This window comes from Pimephales promelas, chromosome 11 (assembly GCF_988280905.1).
Source record: "Pimephales promelas chromosome 11, fPimPro1.hap1.1, whole genome shotgun sequence".
In the NCBI taxonomy this organism is placed as follows: Eukaryota; Metazoa; Chordata; class Actinopteri; order Cypriniformes; family Leuciscidae; genus Pimephales; species Pimephales promelas.
The window spans coordinates 3,423,828-3,443,067 of record NC_142779.1 but is presented as its reverse complement, the minus strand read 5'-3'; the positions used below and the strand labels follow the sequence as shown (position 1 = coordinate 3,443,067).

Below are 19,240 nucleotides of genomic sequence, written 5' to 3'. Positions count from 1 at the left end.
TTCGAATCCATTCAGCCGATTTTTTTGATATTTAGAAGAATATCAGTAACCAGACAGTTTCTGGTCTCATTGACTACCATAGTATATTTTTTCTTACTATGGAAGTTAATGAGACCAGAAACTGTCTAGTTACTGATATTCTTCTAAATATCAGAAAATCGGCTGAATAGATTAGAAAACGGTAAATCTCAAACGTTTAACCCTGAGGGAGTTGTAAAATGAGCCTATTTCCCAAAAAAGTGGAGTATCCCTTTAAGCGTGCGACGGAAATGTCACGCATCTTCATCTGACGGTGAATGGTGATTATGTCGTTATTACCTTATCAATTCAAGCCCGAATCTGAACCGGAAAATGCAGATGACCAAAGCTGCAATGAACTTGTATCAGATTGTTAAGGTTTTATTTCATTTGAGACATAATTACTGATTAAAATGACTTGCACTGTCTTTTTACGGGGCTTGCCGCACTACATGTGTGAGAACACTATATAAACATAAAACTATGTCTGCATTTGTGATCGTAGAAACGACAAGCAAGTGCTACTCTATACCAGAGAATGTCTTGATAGGGGATTATCACGCTTCCGGGTTTCATGGGCGGGATTTGTCAACTTTGTGCATGTCCACTTCCGACGCAGTTCAACAATGCCTGAGACGAAGGCTATTTATGTCACTGCTCTGTTCCACTTTGTAAATCTAACCAACAACGCCAACCCTACTTATGTTTTCATGGATTCCCGACTGAATTGAGTATAAGGAAGAAGTGGATTAAAACTTTAAAATAAAACAAGGTAGCATGTTTGTTTGCAGCCGGCACTTAATCAGACTAATTTACCAGGGATGCCGTATAAATAAACTTAGTGTAGTCCGTCATCAGTTCGCCAGCGAGATCGGTGATTCAACGGAAGTGGTAGTGCACAAAGATCACTGAATCCGGAAGTCCTACGTATCAGCGTGATAATCCCCTATTGAAGAGAATTGCCACTGGCTGGTTACTTCCGGTTTCTGGACTGGCTGCAGTAACGCGTCTCTGTCCATGCGGGGGCGCTCGCGGTCTAATGCAGAATGAATGGGGGTCAATGGGGTTTCACCCCCATAAATCCACTTTTCTCAGGATGTAATTTTTTGTCAAGTAATTTGAAAGTTGCATTCAAAAGGGAGGGCTAAGATAATACACTCAGCTGAAAATTTCCTTTTTTAAGTTCACTTATCTGTTCTAAAAATCCGTTCAAAAATGTGATGACGTCACACAATAGCAGAATGCTAGCGTGTTCCGGCCAACAACGGCCTAACCTGTAAGAAATCAAAAGGACAAATTAAAGTACTCGTTCATTCGACTTTTGGACTATAATCTATATTGAACTTGCGGAATCAACAATAAAATCTATGTTAATTTAACGTCAAGCAGGTGAAAGAGACACATTTAGCCGTTTAGCCCCATAGACTCCCATTCATTCTGCTCTCGCCCGCGATCACCTCCAGTGGAATTCCAATGGAACTGCAACCAGGATGATACACAATAGGGCTAATAGGAAGTGCCAAGGCTCTCCGTTAGACGGGCTCTGTCTATACTCACCTAAAGGATTATTAGGAACACCTGTTCGATTTCTCATTAATGCAATTATCAAATCAACCAATCACATGGCAGTTGCTTCAATGCATTTAGGGGTGTGGTCCTGGTCAAGACAATCTCCTGAACTCCAAACTGAATGTCAGAATGGGAAAGATTTAAGCAATTTTGAGCGTGGCATGGCTCTTGGTGCCAGACGGGCTGGTCCCAGCGCATCCTTAACGTAAATGTCAAGACAATAGATTCAATTACTATTATTTAATGCACTATGAACTAACATTAACAATAATAACATAAGCCAACTTTTTTATTTCTTTTAAGTAACCTTAACAAAAATGCTTTAAAAAGATAATGCTCATTGTTAGCTAATGCATTAAATTATTTTTGCTATTTAAATTAAGTTATTTTTGTAAAGAATATTTTGTCATGTCCTATTCATAAATTTTAATCTAATTTTGGAATATTTGAAATAATTTTTTTTTTCTAGAGAAAATTTTTTTCTTGTCATTTTTGTTAACAGTATTATTTAGTAGTATTATGAAATGAAACTTGTTTAATTACCTCCATGATGTGAGATTAACACTGCCGTTTTTTCCAGCCACACTCCCACTCCTATGAGACCTATCAGGATTTTTTGTAGTTATTTTGTAGAGCTCATATTTGGCATAAATGATGTGCTCAAGGATCTGTCACTAATGAACGCACTTGTGTTTTCTGCGAAGTAAAAATGTGAGTCATTCCTGCCACTTTCTACAATTAGACATTTGACCTTTTCTAATGTGTTTGCTATAATTATTTCAGGAAGTACACATGATACATGCTTAGGGTCTGTTCATGTCGTTAAAGCTGTTTGCCATTACTTTTTCTAATGACTTTAACAATTATAATGTTCTCCACTGAGAAACCACCCAAAGCATGCTAGCATGACGGCGGTGACTTAAACGGACAAACAGTGCTCGCATCCCAACTTGCGGGTGCACGTTTCCCGTGGCGTATTCATTTTAGTTTTTTTTTGTTTTCTTGGCCTTTCGTCTTAGACTGATTGCGTGCGACATCTACCCAATCCAGCTTTCTTTACAATTTTCTCAATTAATGCCAGCTTCCTGTTAATACGTGCTTCAGTTTGAAAGTGGTGGGCTTTGTACCACTAATAAAGTGACATTTTATTCAGGTCCATCCTGACCTTTTGGAGTTTGTTTGTTAATTAAGTTCTAGGCGAAGTCACTGTGTTTGGTGGCGTGACGCTCAACGATAACAAATACAATGAAAGAAGGGAAAAATGCCATTTTAGATATCACTAATTTATGTTTAGTTGTGAACAAAAAACTACTTTTACTCGCTTTTACTACTTTTCCCTCCATATTGTATTCAGTATTTACTGTAAGAAAAAATTGTTGGTTTAACTTAAAAAAGTAAGTTACCTGGTTGCCTTAAAGGGATAGTTCACTTTGAAATTAATTTTTTTTTATGTTTTAGCTTACCTCAAAGGTGTCTTTGTTTCCACAGTATTTTCAATTTTGACATTTTTCAGTCAAACCATTGTTGTCTGTCAGTCATATAATGGAGGCTAAGGGGGTCCACCAAAAAGCATGCACAGAGAAGTCAAAATGAAACATGATTTAATGACTCGTAAATGTAAGTACACATTGATGGCCTAAGACACGAAACGAGCGGTTTGTGTGTGAAAACGAACAGTATTTATATTGTTTTTACCTCTTGTAATCACAGCCATGACAAAATGATCTGACGGCACGGGTCGCTTGGGAAGTGATCGCTTGCGCGCCACTCTACGTCACTCTTCGTTTATACAGAGATTTCGGAAGTTTTACCTTTCACTAAACACATTTAGATATACAGGAAACCGCAACGGAAGACGATTTCGGTATATCTAAATATGTTTAGTGAAAGGTAAAACTTCTAAAATCTCTGTGTAAATATTGAGTGACGTCACACGCAAGCGATCACTTCCGGCGTAACATTGAACTGATTCAGTTCGGTTCAGTTGGACATTGAACAACTGATTCAGATCACTTGAATTACACGAGGTAAAATCTATATAAATACTAGGGCTGGGTATTGAGACAAATTTCACAATTCGATTCGATTTCGATTCACAAGCTTGCAATTCGATCCGATTTCGATTACGATTCGATATCGATTATTTTGCATATCAGTTACAATAAATGGCAATTTTTCTCAAGGGAATCAAATCTCTTAACTAATGCTGTAAACTATGGTCTATATATATATATTCTAGCTGTAGCCTACTAGGCTTCATTAGCCTAATATGAAGCTAATAATGAACTGTTTTGTAGCTATACAAACACTTAAATTACACTTTTATTTATTTTTATAATAAGAAGATTATATGAAATATAAACATTTAAATGGTGGCTGTCATAAAAAACTTGCCATATTTATTCAAATATGCATTAAATATTGAAGAACACTAACGAGTGTGGACTAACGAGTTTATGTGGGTTTTCTGAGGTAAATATGACGATGACATTGATTACAAGCTGTTTAACTGACGTCTTTCCACGGTTGAAACGCTGATTGAGCGAATCAATGTGACATGATACGGATTTCGATAAGTTGTCCTCTATCTTTAACACACTTTCAGATGCTCATTCATGTTTATTTGGCGCTGTGACTGGTATTATTAACCCGGAAGTGAGATCAGCGCTGCTGCTTCTCCAGAGCGATCTCACGCCACAGCGCCAACACGGCAAAACGCTTTTTATGTTTTTGAATTTCTAAAGAAAATGGACGTAATTTGAAAATTGAGACTTTGTTTCATATCAATAGTAACAAAGGACAAAGATTATTGCGATTTGTTGGATGTGCACAGCCGCGATACAATGATCCATTCATTCAAATGAAACAGGATGACTAATCGATTCTTGAGATTTAAGAATCGATATCGGTTTGTAAAAATGAGAATCGATTAATATCGAGAAATCGATATTTATTACCCAGCCCTAATAAATACTGTTCGTTTTCTCACAAAAACCGCTCGTTTCGTGTCTTAGGCCATCAATGTGTACTTACATTTACGAGTCATTAAATCATGTTTAATTTTGACTTCTCTGTGCATGCTTTAGCCTCCATTATATGACTGATAGACAACAACGGTTTGACTGAAAAATGTCAAAATTGAAAATACTGCGGAAACAAAGACACCTACATCTTGGATGCCCTTGAGGTAAGATAAAACATGTCAAAAATTAATTTCAAAGTGAACTATCCCTTTAATTTTAAGTTCATTGAAATGAAAAAAGTGAGTTAATATAATGAAGGAGATTGATTTAATCATCAGAAACTCAAAATTATATGTTATCTGAAGTTGATTTGACAAAAGAAAAATGAAAAATCATGAAAATATTTTTTTACAGTGTTGCTACATAACAAGGGTTTTGCTCAACAAACCATATCAAGGTTAAAAAAAATCTTGCTTCAGAAATCCAATCAAACCAAACCCCGTGCATCCCTCCACCCTCTTCCTCTCTGTATCCGGTCTTGTAGCCCCCGTGTCACGCAGTCGAGCAGTCTGGCAAACAGTCATCCATAAACCCCCTCAAGTGTAGTGTCCCTTGCTTCGCTCGGTTCCCCCGTGTTCTCCACCCCCTCGCTCAGATGTGTGTTCCAGCTCCGGCTGTGTCCTTTGAAGCGCCGGCCCCCTCCGTGTGCACCCTTCAATAGAACGACATTCATCTCCATTATCGTCACCTACACTTACTTTTGATGTACACACAGGAGGGTGGGCGATATGGCCTAAAAATGATTTTTTAATGTTAATCTAATATTATGGTATTAATTCATCAAAGATCTGTGGTGACAGCTGGCTAAAAACATGTGTTAGCGGTGTTTGCTAAAGCAAGCATCATTATAACAATTGGTTATTACACTTCTTACTACTTCGGTGAAGTTTTACAATAAGGTTCATTAGTTAACCGCTATTTATTGGTATTAATATCAAAAATTGTATTTTGCACTGTGAACTAACATGAACAGCTGTATTTTTAGCAACTTGCATTAACAATGATGAATAAATATTGTAACAAATGTATTGTTAGTTGACTAATGAACCTTATCTTAAAGTTTTACCACTTCTTATTAAGCTTCAGACATGAATTATTAAAGAAAGGTGTACTGTGTTACTTACCAAGTGATTCTGCCTGATGAATTATGAAATGAGTGAAACAAACATATTGACTCACAAGAGGCCTGCGAGGGGTTAAAAGATTCTTAATATTCAGTAATATTATAGATTTGACTACACTGATACCATCAGATGAAAACCAAACTTGAACTGAATTGAGTTGTATGATGATGACACTATATTGTTACTATATTGATTTCATAATTGATTCACTTTATTCAGGAGGCACTCTAGAGACTAAAATATTACAGAATATCACCTTACCATTGTGACGGTGACTTTTGTTATTAACAGCTGATCTTTCTTTCACTCCCACAGTCAAACGTTGCCTGCAGGCCGTCAGGTTTATTTTACCCAAGGACACTGCCATGAAAGTGCTGGTTAAGTGGTACAACAGTTACAACGCCCCTGGAGGTCCCAGCATGCACCTGGAGTGGAACTTGTTTGTTACATGCCTAATGACAATGATGGGTTACAACACAGAACGACTGACGTGGACACGCAACGTGAGTGTCTCTTTTGGTCTGACCTCTGTGTCTGTCTTTGCGTTCGATAGCCTAACCCTTTTAAATGTACTTTTTTGAGTTTTAAGATGATTATAGTTAAACGTTGTTTTAAAGTCAGTCAGGTAAGCACAGAAAACTATTTACTACACATTAAACATGATTTTCTACTAATTAAATGGTCATTATTGATTTTATATTGCCAGTACAATCTCAATTTTTAAATATTTTTTTTTATGAATTTTCTTTTTTTGCATAAATTATGTAGTGTTTTGTAGATCTTATTTGCTTGCATGCATGCATTTCATATTTTGTTTAAATAAATATATAAATAAATATTTTTTAAAATGTGTAAAATTCTTTTTATATTTTGTTTAAATAAATATATAATTTTTAAAATATTTTTTATATTATTTATTTATTTATTATTTATATAAATATTTTTTTTTAAATTTTTTTTATGAATTTTCTTTTTTTGCATGAATTATGTAAAGTGTTTTGTAGATCTTATTTGCTTGCATGCATGCATTTCATATAATTTTGTTTAAATAAATATTTTAAAAAAATGTGTAAAATTCTTTTTGTATTTTGTTTCAATAAATATATAATTTTTAAAAAAATATTTATTCATCAAAAAAATCACTGTTTATTTTAACTATCAAAACAAAATACTTTATTAAAACAAAACACTATTTATTAATTTATCAAAACAAAATACAAAATTATTATTGTACATCTTTGTATTATACGATGGCTGATAGTGAAGTTTCCAATTGGTGAATGAACACTTGTCTGTCCTCAATGCTCATTAACACACTTGTCATCTCCACAGCTTCATTTTGAAGTGCCTCTCTCTCCAGTAATAGCCCCTAAGAAGGCCCGTCCCGCTGACACGGGTTCAGATGAGGTGAGTGACCCTAGACATGCCAGAGGCAAAGGTCGGTGTCAAAGACCCTTTGGTCATCTGTTCTCTGGATCAGCTTGAACTGCAAGTTGAAGGTCGAAATGTTGATTTAGATTTGTGTTTTACAGAAAGGATTATAAAAATATATACATTGAAGCCCAAACCCCAAACGTTTGAACGACAAACGTTTGCATTACATTGATTAAAAGCAATTAGAAATGATTTATATTTGAAAAACATTTTTTTCAATGTTTCTTGTGCAGGAAATCAGCCTATTAGAATGATTTCTGAAGGATCATGTGACACTGAAGACTGGAATGTTTTAACAACACACAAAAATTGGCTCCAAACTTTTCAACGCCAGTGTATATAGTGTGTATCACATGTATCAGCCCTCCACTGAGTTCCTGTCGGTGATGTTTTGAGGGTATTTATTCACCAATGGTTTGTTGATATGTCTACATCTGTTCTGACATCAACAGGATTGGGCATACCTCCGTTGCTCCGACTACCATTGGCAAATTTCCATGCTACCTGTGGTGGCCGTTCAAGGCCTGGAGTCGGTGTCGCCCCCTGGTGGAGTGAAGAACCAAGAGTCTTCTGTGGGTTTGGAGTCATCCGCCCTCCTCTTCCCACATATCCCGGTGCTCTTCTACGTCCTGCACCTGCTCTATGAAGACCTGAAGCTGGATGAGCTACAGCGGAGCGGGGCGAGAGCTCTGGTTGGTCTGCTGCAACAGCTGGCCAAGTAATTATATATATATATATATTTTTGGTCTGTTAGAAATAATAATTAATGAAGTGACCAAAACGTATGTTTTCTCTTACTCATGCACATGCACTAGGCTCCTAACCAAGTAAAGTCACCCAACTCCTCAAACCTCCCATTTCACATTGTCATCGCTGCTTTTCTTTGTGGCGTATTCTAAATATGAATGGGTAAATAGCTGTAATGTTTTTCATTGTTTATTAAAATGTCAAGTGCATGCTGTCATGTGGAGGAAAAAAAACAGCAGTGAGAGTTTAATTGGTTGCTGTTTGATAAACCCATGTGGGCTTGAAATTTAAAAGCATTGAATTATAATACACTATACCCATAATCCGCTATTGAGTACCGAGTCTTTGGCTCGTGTACATTGTTTGCGCCTGTTGTTTGTAGGTCAGCTTTAGGGCTGGGCAATATTTATAAGTAATAATATTATGACAGTCCTGCCATATTATGATTAAGTCTTTTCACAATATTGGATGCATATCTCCACCTTTCAACCATCATTTCAACCAAACAAACCATTTATTCTTGAAACACGGGGCAAGATATGTCCCACAATTTTACCTGCTATTATTTTTTGCTACATTGTCTCTTTGAAATTATCACTAGAAACTGTAACAGAATGTAATGTTTTTACTCTTATTCTACCAATATTATTAGATTTCATTATTTTCTCCCTGAATCACCATACCTAATGCTATAACTTTTGTATATTCTAATATTTAATATATCACATCATGTATTTTATATATTCTATATCTTCTATTTTCATATAGATTCAAAAACATGTAAAATCTTAGAAAAATACAAGTGCAAATGTACTGCGAGAAGGTCATTTTTAATGTAAAAAATGCTGACAGACATTCATGAAAACACTTAAAATCAGTACCATCAAAGTCATCCAGCTTTCTTTAAGATCTTTACTATAATTTTAATCTCTTGTTATATGTTCAACACAGGTTTGTGTGTGTATACTTAGTTTAGATTTAGTTTGGTAGATGAGCAGACAGTCCATTTGCAACCATCCTGTTCTCTCAAGTCATTCCTAATAAAAAATATCTCGCTTATTAATTAACGTTTAACTTGACAGTACATGTTCTTTTTTAATGCGAGTGTATTGACACATTGACTGAGGTAAAACTGAAAGGAACCGGCTTTCGCACCCAAAGATAGATCCTGTTTAAACAAATCCAAACATTTTAGTATTTACAAATAAAAAGCATATTAACATCATTGTGATATCCACAATATTGGTGAATACCACGCTAGTCTTCAGATGTACAGCGACCAAACCACAGATCTCATTGATCAGAGACGTATTAAACTGTGCCGTGTGAGTCATGCTCTGGTTTGGCTTTTATACCAGTATTAGTGTATATATTGACTGCCTGACGACTCTGTTACCAACTAATCATTTTTTCTCTCATTTCATTAGGGACCTACAGCAGGAGGATTTCATCGATCTGTACTGGCGCGATTACCCCTCATTCATCAAAACGTTCAAGGAGGCCTGCGTGATTGATCAAGGTACCAGTCCGATCAATGCGGTCGGGACTCCTCATTAGCAGCTAAAGGCATTTCTATTCATTTACCAGGCAGTGCTGACTTGTTAGGAGCTCGACCAGATTTGCTTCTAGCCACGTTTAGGGTTTGAGTGACGGGCTTTGTTGAATTGAGGATTCTGTTGGTTTATATATGTGGGTAGCCGACACATAAAATAGACGTGAAGATTTATCTCAACGTCGAGACTTAACGATTAGTTCACTTTTAAAAAAGCTTTTGCTGATAATTTACTCGCCCCCATGTCATCCAAGATGTCCATGTCTTTTTTTCTTCAGTCGAAAAGAAATTAAGGTTTTTGAAGAAAACATTCCAGGATTTTTCTCCATATAATGGACTTCAATGGGAACCAAATGAGAGTTTCAGTGCAGCTTCAAAGGGCTTTAAACGACACCAGACGATGAAAAAGGGGACTCATATGACTGTTAGTCTAGGACATCTAGGACATCCTTTAAAGTCATGACTCGAAAAAATATTTGTTCATTTTGATGAACGAGTTCGATCAGTAGAGTCACGAACGCTCATCACAGAACAGAGCCAGGCGAGCATTTGTGCTTATAAAACGTAAACTTTTTAATTTATTTTTGAACTGACCGCTCGTTTCGCTTGATAAGACCCTTATTCATCATCTGGTGTCGTTTATAGCCCTTTGAAGCTGCACTGAAACTCTCATTTTGACCTTGAACCGTTTGGACCCCATTGAAGTCCAGTATATGGAGAAACATCCTGGAATGTTTTCATCAAAAACCTTAATTTCTTTTCGACTGAAGAAAGAAAGACGTGGACATCTTGGATGACATGGGGGTGAGTAAATTATCAGCAAAAGTTTTTTAAAAGTGAACTACTCCTTTAAGGTTAAAAGTTCCATTAAATTATGGCTTATGCATGTTCTCACCTGTGTTGATGCATTTTCATTTGAAATTGGAAGTTAGGGCAGGAAGTATTTAAAGTCTTGCCTTTTTGTGCATTTTGTGTATATGCCGTTGAACAGGAGAGTTTTCATAATTATTTTAATTATTGTCATAATTTATTTTATTCAGAATAGACAAATATCATATTATATATAAATAATGTAATTTATACTAATTATATATTTATATAAAAATAAAAATATAATAATTATATAAAAATATATTTTGTTAGCACCTTTCTGCTGTTTACTTAAAGGTCCTCTAGTGTATATTCCGTGTACACTACCATTCAAAAGTTATTTATTTTATTTTTTTTGAAAGAAATTAATACTTTTATTCAGCAAGATTGCATTAAATTATTAAAAAGCAATAGTTTATTTTAAATAAATGCTGTTCTTTTGAACTTTTCATCAAATTTAATCATCTGTTCATCAAAATTCTTGAAAAAACTACATCATGGTTTCCACAAAAATATGAAGCAGCACAATAATAATCATAACTGTTGCTTGAGCAGCGAATCAGCATATTAGAATGATTTCTGAAGCGTCATGTGACACTGAAGACTGGAGTAATAATGCTGATAATTCAGCTCTGCATAACAGGAAAAAATGATATTTTACAATGTATTCACAATAATATTATTTTAGTTTTTACGGTTTGTTTAAATAAATGCAGCCTTGGTAAATATGAGACTTCTTTAAAAAACATTTTAAAAAAATGTACTGACCCATAATCACTTCCAAAGAATTATAAACCGCTCTTTAGTCCATATCACGCAGCTTTACATGTGATGTCATCCATCTGTGTGCAGCTCAGATGGAGCTGATGACTTGGCCGGTGTTCCTGAACGGAGAGGCCCCGTGTGTGTTCAGCTGGCTCAGTCGCTGTCTCAGAGGACAAGATGTGGCGCCTTTTCCTTATCTGCCCGGCATCTGCGAGAGAACCAAACTACTGGTGCTGGTAAGGACCAAAATGCTACTGAAAAGATCTTGAATATGATCTTTATGCCTGGATTTATAGGTCCCGTCCAGCCACATTCTGAAACCTCTGACAAATTCAGGTAGTCGCGTCCTTCTCTAGATGTTGTACAGTGAGATCAGTTTAGTTTAATTCACACATGACTCCATTGAGCAGTTTTTTATATCGATTCATTCAAAAAAAGACTCAGAAGTTACTAGCTTGAAGCAGGCTGACGAATCTGAATAAAGATTTAATTGAGAATAAACTCATTGAGTGCGTTTTTACAAGCATGTTCTTAACCCGATTATGCTTAATAAGCCGACAATGCACGTGATCATGTAAACGCGTTAATCGGAGTAAGGTCATAAACTAGATTTTTGCCCCTTACTCTAATTTTGCCCAGCATGCATTTCTTCACCCCAAAAAATTATAAATAATGTAACTGCACGGGAGGATATTATATAAGCCGTAAGTCTCCCGCTGACATATTGCAATGCTATTCTTTGGTTTTTATTTCTTTATTTAACATCATAACCGACGTAACAAATAAGATACTCACACTCAAATTATTGCTTTTTTAGATAAATAACCTGATTTAGTAATAAAGTCTTGTATTTGCGTTGTCAGGTTATTGGTTTGCATGTAAACCTGGGTAAGAGGTTATTTCAATAAGCTGATTTCTGTGAGTTATCAGTGTACTGGTGCTCATCTGCATGTGCTCACTGAATCAGTCAAGAGTGTTCATCTGACTCACTTTCTAAACTGTGAGCTGTCATTACTTTCAGCGAAGTCCACCTCGAAATTTAATTTTGTGCAAAGGTTTGTGAAACTAAAATTACTATCATTACTGACTGGTGACTGATAACATGTGGTTAGAGGTTGATTTTATGGTAATTTAGGGGATAGACTCCTGCATTTAAGTCTGGTTGTAACTCCAAAAACATTTTGGGGTCCATTTAAAAAAAAAAAAAAAAAAAAGTCTCTTCTGCTCACCAAGGCTGTGTTTATTTGATAAAACAATAGTAAAAACAGTAAAATTGTTATACAAATAACTTGAATATGCTGATTTGCTGCTCATAAAACATTTCTGATTATTATCAAAGTAAAAAAAAACACATTTTTCTCAGGATTCTTTGATGAATATAAAGCTCGATTTGCATTTATTTGAAATGCGAATTTATTTATAAATTTGAAATATACTCTCACTTTTGATTCATTTAATGCATCCCTGCTGAATAAAAGTGTTCTATTCTTTAAAATGAAGTCATGCTGCGATTGGTTGTGCATGTGAGCAATCACTGAATGCTGGTGATGCCCAACAGGGGGCGTTAACAGTGAGCAGAGGAACTGGGTGTCGTGCCCTTAACTCACACACATGTTCTGTGGAAATGTCAAGCAGTTAGATGGCAAAGTGCTGCAAGCTAATCATAATGACATTTTACGAGCAGCGTGTCGTCCCTGGGCGTCCTCCATGTCCTTCGAGCGGGAGTGATGCCCCACCTTAATTAGTCCATGGAAGTGGTTGGGCTGAATCACTCGAGAGGGCGATACGAGGGGTCACGGGTGCCATGGTGTGTGTTTGTTTTGTACTTCCTTCCATCAGGCAAAGTGAAGTGACGCACAACCCTACTGAGGTACTGACAAATCGTTACTCAATTATGGGCTGTGTTTACCCCACCGTTCCCGTCCCTTAGATTACAGTCCAGAACATTAGAGCATCCATTTAATCCCTCTATACTTAAACTACCACCGTATGTCTCTCTCTCTCTCTCTCTTTTTCCAACCCCTTTTCTTTCTCCCTATTGCATTTTGTGGTAATTGCTAAGGAAAGCATCAGCATTCCTATGGCTCATGCGTGGAGCTGCAGTCGTGTTGTGCAGGTTTTGAGGAGAGGGGTGCTATTACTTTTCTAAGCTATCAGACTTAAGATTTTCACCTGTTTGCATGTTTAAACAGGAGAAATACTCCTTTAGACATTGAGGAGGAGATTCAAGCTTGGTTCGACTCTTATGAAGCGATCTATCTAGTTTGCCTTAGATGCTTAATCAGATCTGTTCACGCAGAGCCGAAGCACGATCAAAACTACCGGTAGGGCGGCACAATTAATCGAATTTGTAATCGCAATTACAATTATGGATGCCACAATTATGTAATAGTTCAAAGGCACAATTACAAAAAGTCCACTTATATTAATCTGTGTGCTTAAAATGTGTTTTTTATTTACAGCTTATCTTAAGGGTTTTTTCCCCATTGTTTTAATTTTAGCTATTAGCATTAACCCTTGTGCTGCATTAGATTTTAAACACCGTTGAGTGCATTAAGGACCAAAAATGGCCACATATTAAACATTGCCTAAAATATTATATATTATTATTATTTTCCACTTTTACCAAGTTAAATCTTTTAACCAGCATCAGTCCTCATCATAACTACCAAAAATGTATTCAATTTCAGGATTTTAACCCTTTAATTACCAGTTTTGTTTGCGAAACCATCGATTTGTATAAGAGGAAAAAACACAAAAATTCAATTATTTTCAATAAACTAAATGCAAAGAGAAAACTTTAGATTTGGATTATCACAGTCCCACTTTGCAAAAAATCCCACTTAGCGCGTTAGAGACCAAAAATGGCCACCTATTAAACATTGCCTATTGCCTAAAATAAGGTGCATTTCCACCCATAGGGAATAAATATGTAGTGACGTCATCTGGTGGAATACACTATATAATGCAAATATAATGCTTTTGCTTCAAAATGAAAGGATGTTTGTGCAAAAATTATGTTTCATGTATTACTGACAGCCTCAGATTTAAACAACGTTTTAATGGGTTTCAATGGGCCATTTTTGGTCTTTATGGTGCTGAGTGTTACTATTTGATCTACACAGTGTGTGTTATACATATTTTGCAAAATGGGATCACATTTTTTACATGTATCCAAAAAGTCACAATTTTGCCAAATTTCATACCATTTGCATTAAAACAGCCAAAATGGTCAAAGAAATTAAACTGCAAAAGACCAAAAATGTCCCTAATGCAGCATAAGGGTTAAAGCGACACTATCTAACATTGTTTACTTAAAATAATGTTTCCAAAATCTTATCAGTGGTTCATCAAGTCGTAACAGGGTGAAAGGCACTTCTGCCGTCGCCTGACGGGGCCTGTATCGCTTTTACTGGCACTATGTAACTTCGGGGTTCGGGTAGGAACCCGACCACAAAAAGAACTACAAAATTCGACTGCTTTACATCAAGCACTATAATAGTCATTATTTCGTTTTTCTTCATTTCTGATGTCGCAATACATCATCCTTTCATGAAATATTGTAACATACTCTACCTCGTCTGTGGACGTCGTTCATTCTAAAGCCGGTGCTGGATAAACAGTGAGTGTGCGTGCGACGGTAGGCTAAATTATTTACGACAGCGGCAATGGACAATTTCGTTTCCAACCAGTAGGGCGACCGAAGAGGAAAAGTTACTTGGTGTTACTTTAAACCATAGAAAAGCATTGAAAGTTTTTCAGCCGTTTTATTTAGATATAACAATTTGCATGCAGTCATCTCGAACAATGGCATAAAGCTGTTCGAAACATCATTCAATGTAAAATGTGATAATCGTAATTAATAATCGCAATTATAATTTCAAGGCAATGATCGACAATTATGATTTTTGTCATAATCGTGCAGCCCTAACTACCGGTATGTTCTTCCTCAAAATACATTTTAAGTTTAATTTTTTTTACCCGCTAGAGGGACGAAAGTTACATTGTGTACCTTTTAGTTATAAATCAAAAACAGACTTTGAACATCTGATGCTGTGACTAAATCCAAACTGTCTTGCTGTTTAAATCCTCACCTGTATTTAGTTTTGTCATTTTTATTAGTCTTTGTTTATTTGTGATAGTTTCTTCATTTATTTTTATTTCAGTTTTTAATAGAGCCCGACCAATAAAGGATTTTGAAGGCCGATACCAGGTTTTAAAATCCGATATATCGGCCGATATTTTTTATTTTTTTTCAGAAATGCGCAACAAAACATTGACAGATATCCCTAACATTAGTTATTTATAGTTATTAATGAGTTTTAACTTAAATAATATGATAATACATTTTATAAAGACACTTGTTTCTTTTATTGTCACAACAGACTGATAATAGTGGCATTAGCTAGCTTTGCTTAGCTTAGCTAGTCTATGATGAGCCATAATTTATCGATGGATAACGTCATACTGCAAATTGTAAAATATACGTTTTCAATATAACAGGCCAAGGAGAGATGATACGTCTCATAAAGAAATACTTCAGTCACATTGTCTAAAGTTAAAAGGACAGTCAGTCAAATACACTAACAAGGTAACGTAACTATTACTAGCTGATTCCGCTTTACTCTCGGCTTATTTATCAGCAGCAAAACTGGACATGATCGTCACAAATTTTGTCATGCTTATTTGAGTTAAGAGAACTTTTTATGTTCTTTTAATTGTTATTCAAGCAATGTATGTATGGTGACCAACTCAACGAGTGTTCCCAACAGGAACGGTGTAGAGTGCCCTCTGGTGGACAAACTATACAACTCCAACACTCATGACATGGTTCAAGCGTGTTTCGTCCGTTTTTATTTTATTTTTGGAAATATTCATTTATCGGCCATTATAACTACCGATATCGATAGTTTGGAAAATGCCTAATATCGGCCGATAATATCGGTCTGCCGATATATCCGTCTGGCTCTATACTAGTTTTTAATTTACTTCAGTAATCACCCTAGTACACTTCTTTAAAATGTTGCCTTTCTTGCCAACTAGCTGAAAGTGTTCATTTAGTTAAAGTTTTTCCATGTAATTATGTTATTTTATATCCGCGAAAAATCTGTTGTAATAGTTTAAGTGAACAATAACAGCACAGGAACAGATTTCAAAACATACTTTCTGCTTACCGTAATTCCTCAATTGCATTTTAGCGATATGTCTTTGTAATTTTTATTAGTTTGTCGTTTAAAAATATTTCTAAATAGTTTTAATTCTCATTTGAAATGAAATTGATAGATTTGAAATTGAGCGCCGTCCGTGCGACCTGTCATGCGTGTGGTTAATGGCTGCACTCCTGCATTACTTCATGATGAAACATGTTCATTCTCCCCTCACATGACCAGACTGAGTGACTGTCATGACAGTAGCAAACCAAAACCACACAAGTGCTGTCCCACTGCTAATACTCACTCTCTTCCTCTCTCTGTTTCTCAGAGTTATGCCCTGTATGTGGTTGGAGATGAGGACGCCATCTCGACAAACATGTTGAAGTACCTCTCCAGGCTGTCAGCAGGTGGGCTCTGCGTGTGTGAGATTAGAGGCTGTTGAGGGCGTCTTTACCATCAAGCAAGTACACTAGTGAAAAAGAGGATTCTTTTATTTATTTATTTATTATATTACACACATGGTTTGGATGCTGAATTGGGGGCTGATCTATACAGAGGAAAGACCATGCTAACAACCTCCAGAGGCTAATAGAGCGTCAAAGGGAATCCAATCAACAAACATGAACTGTGCTAGCCACTATATTTCTATATCCTATTGTCACCCTGTGACAGAAGAATGCCAAACAAGGTTTGGATGCTCAAATATAGAAGTTTTGACCAATACTGATACCATAAATTTGACGCATCAAAACTGTCACCTACAAATTGTTCACTAAAAATGAACCAGTCGCTTTAATGTTTTTTTTTTTTTTGTCTAAATCCATTGTAATAAATTTATATTTTTCATGTTATTTTAGAACAGTGAAATAATATTCCACGAAATGGGTTCTTTCTATGAAGGTAGATTTTGTGTAAATCAATTCTTAAATTAAATGCTGCCAATTTATGTTTAAATTTATGTTTCAATTTACAGAAGTTGAATGTTTCATGATTAGTGGAGTTGTTGTGGCATATTTAGCATTTTTCCACTAATAAATAGTGTTATTTATTTTATATTTTAGGGCTGTCAAACGAATAATCACTATTAATCTCATCCAAAATAAAAGTTTGTGTTGTTTACACGATATATATGGGTGCACTGTTTATAATTATTTTATATATATAAATACACACACATGCTTGTATATATTTAAGAAATATTTTCCTGTATATAGATTTAGTTATAATTTATATTATATATAAATATAAATATTTTTTGTATAAATAATATTTTTTTCTTAAATATACATGCATGTATTTTGTGCACATATTATGTATATTATAATATATATAATATTTATATATATAATGTTTTTATCTACTGTATAATGTATATGATATAAATACCAGTGAATAAGCTGGAATATTCAGCTTTGATCACAGGAATAAGTTATATTAAAATATATATTATATATATGGGCTGTCAAACGATTAATTAATCGCATCCAAAATAAAAGATTTTGTTCACATAATATATGTGGGTGCACTGTGTATAATTATTTTGTATATATATATATATATATTAATACACACACGTGCATGTATATTTTAGAAAAAAAAATATTATACAAAAAATATTTATATATAACATAAATATAAAAGACATTAAAAAATTATTATATATATTATATAAAAATATAAATATTTTTTGTATAAATATAACTTATTCCTGTGATCAAAGCTGAATATTCCAGCTTATTCACTGGTATTTATATCATATACATTATACAGTAGATAAAAACATCCAATTAGATTTGATAATTAAAAAAGACGGGGAAAAGAAGAATAAAAAGTGTGTTTAACTATGTAAATAAATGACTATAAAGGTTTTGTTGGTTCATGTTTTCACAGGTCAAAAGAAGAATATGAATGATCCTTTTCTGAGAAGGTACCCGTGGTTCAGTCATGTGCCTTATGTTTGTTTTTTCTAGATAAATTCTAGTCAGCTGATTTAGTTCCTCCAGTGTGTTTGATTGTCGGGTGTGTTCCTCAGGCAGAGCAGCGTGAAGCCCGCACCGTCATCTGGATGCCTGGCTGAGAAGCTGGTGGTGTGGTTGACCTCTGCAGGTCAGAGCGATTCCAGAAACACAGTACAACCTGTTGATCCAAAAACATACTCAACACAAGTACACACTTGCAAATGCATATATTTGGCTGACACATCGCAAACATCTAGTCCCAGTACTTAACGTGCAAGGGGTGATAGTAGTTTCCTTCAAAGGTCATTCATTCAGATGCGTTATTAAGGTATGCTAGCTTAACGATTCAATTTTGACTTGCTTAGCCTTAAAAAACAGACTGTAAATGTTTTAATGCACAATGAAAAATTAATTCTGACTCATTTCGGAAAGCAGTCGCATGTAAAATCGGAATTGGTCATCTAGCATTTGCATTCACGTATCGTTATTCTCCTAAAGCCCCTACATTTCTATTGTGTTAAAAACATCCTTCTCAGATTCTGCAGCATTTGTTGGTTTAACTTAGTTTATGTTAGCTTAGTTATATTTGAACTTTAAACCGAGCTTGTCACGAGGGGCATGTGACTATTCACAATTTTACATGCTTGTTTTTTTACCATAGGATTTACATTGAAGGATCTGGAGTCGGTTCCTTTTGGTGTGGCTCTGCCAATCAGAGACGCCATCTACCAGTGCAGAGAACACCCCTGCTCTGATTGGTCTGAGGAGGTCTGCGCTCTGATTGGACGACAGGACCTGACCAAGCAAGCTCACAAAGTCACCCTGGCAAATCGTAAATCTGTAAGAAAGTTAATCAAATGTAAAAAAAAATCTTGCTTTGCACTTTGAATGGCATGTTTGGTCAGAGCTGTACATGTATTGCAACACATTTCATTCTGAACTCAACTGTTGACCTGTATTTTATGCTTTTATTTTATATACTATTATAAGATTTTTAAAAAATATATTTTTAGTCTTTATTTTATTA

At 35.3% G+C, this 19,240-nt stretch overlaps 1 protein-coding gene across 3 annotated transcripts in view; it reads left to right on the top strand.

Moving 5' to 3' along the window:
* Positions 1-19,240, top strand: part of anapc1 (anaphase promoting complex subunit 1) — an 80,572-nt gene that overhangs the window by 22,303 nt on the left and 39,029 nt on the right. For all 3 annotated transcript variants that reach the window (XM_039672296.2, XM_089116761.1, XM_039672295.2), the window contains exons 17-25: positions 6,050-6,237; positions 7,067-7,141; positions 7,621-7,886; positions 9,343-9,434; positions 11,190-11,338; positions 16,584-16,662; positions 18,146-18,182; positions 18,288-18,361; positions 18,875-19,053. In XM_039672296.2, coding sequence (XP_039528230.2) covers positions 6,050-6,237; positions 7,067-7,141; positions 7,621-7,886; positions 9,343-9,434; positions 11,190-11,338; positions 16,584-16,662; positions 18,146-18,182; positions 18,288-18,361; positions 18,875-19,053 — 1,139 coding nt within the window. The remainder of the gene's footprint in view (positions 1-6,049; positions 6,238-7,066; positions 7,142-7,620; positions 7,887-9,342; positions 9,435-11,189; positions 11,339-16,583; positions 16,663-18,145; positions 18,183-18,287; positions 18,362-18,874; positions 19,054-19,240) is intronic.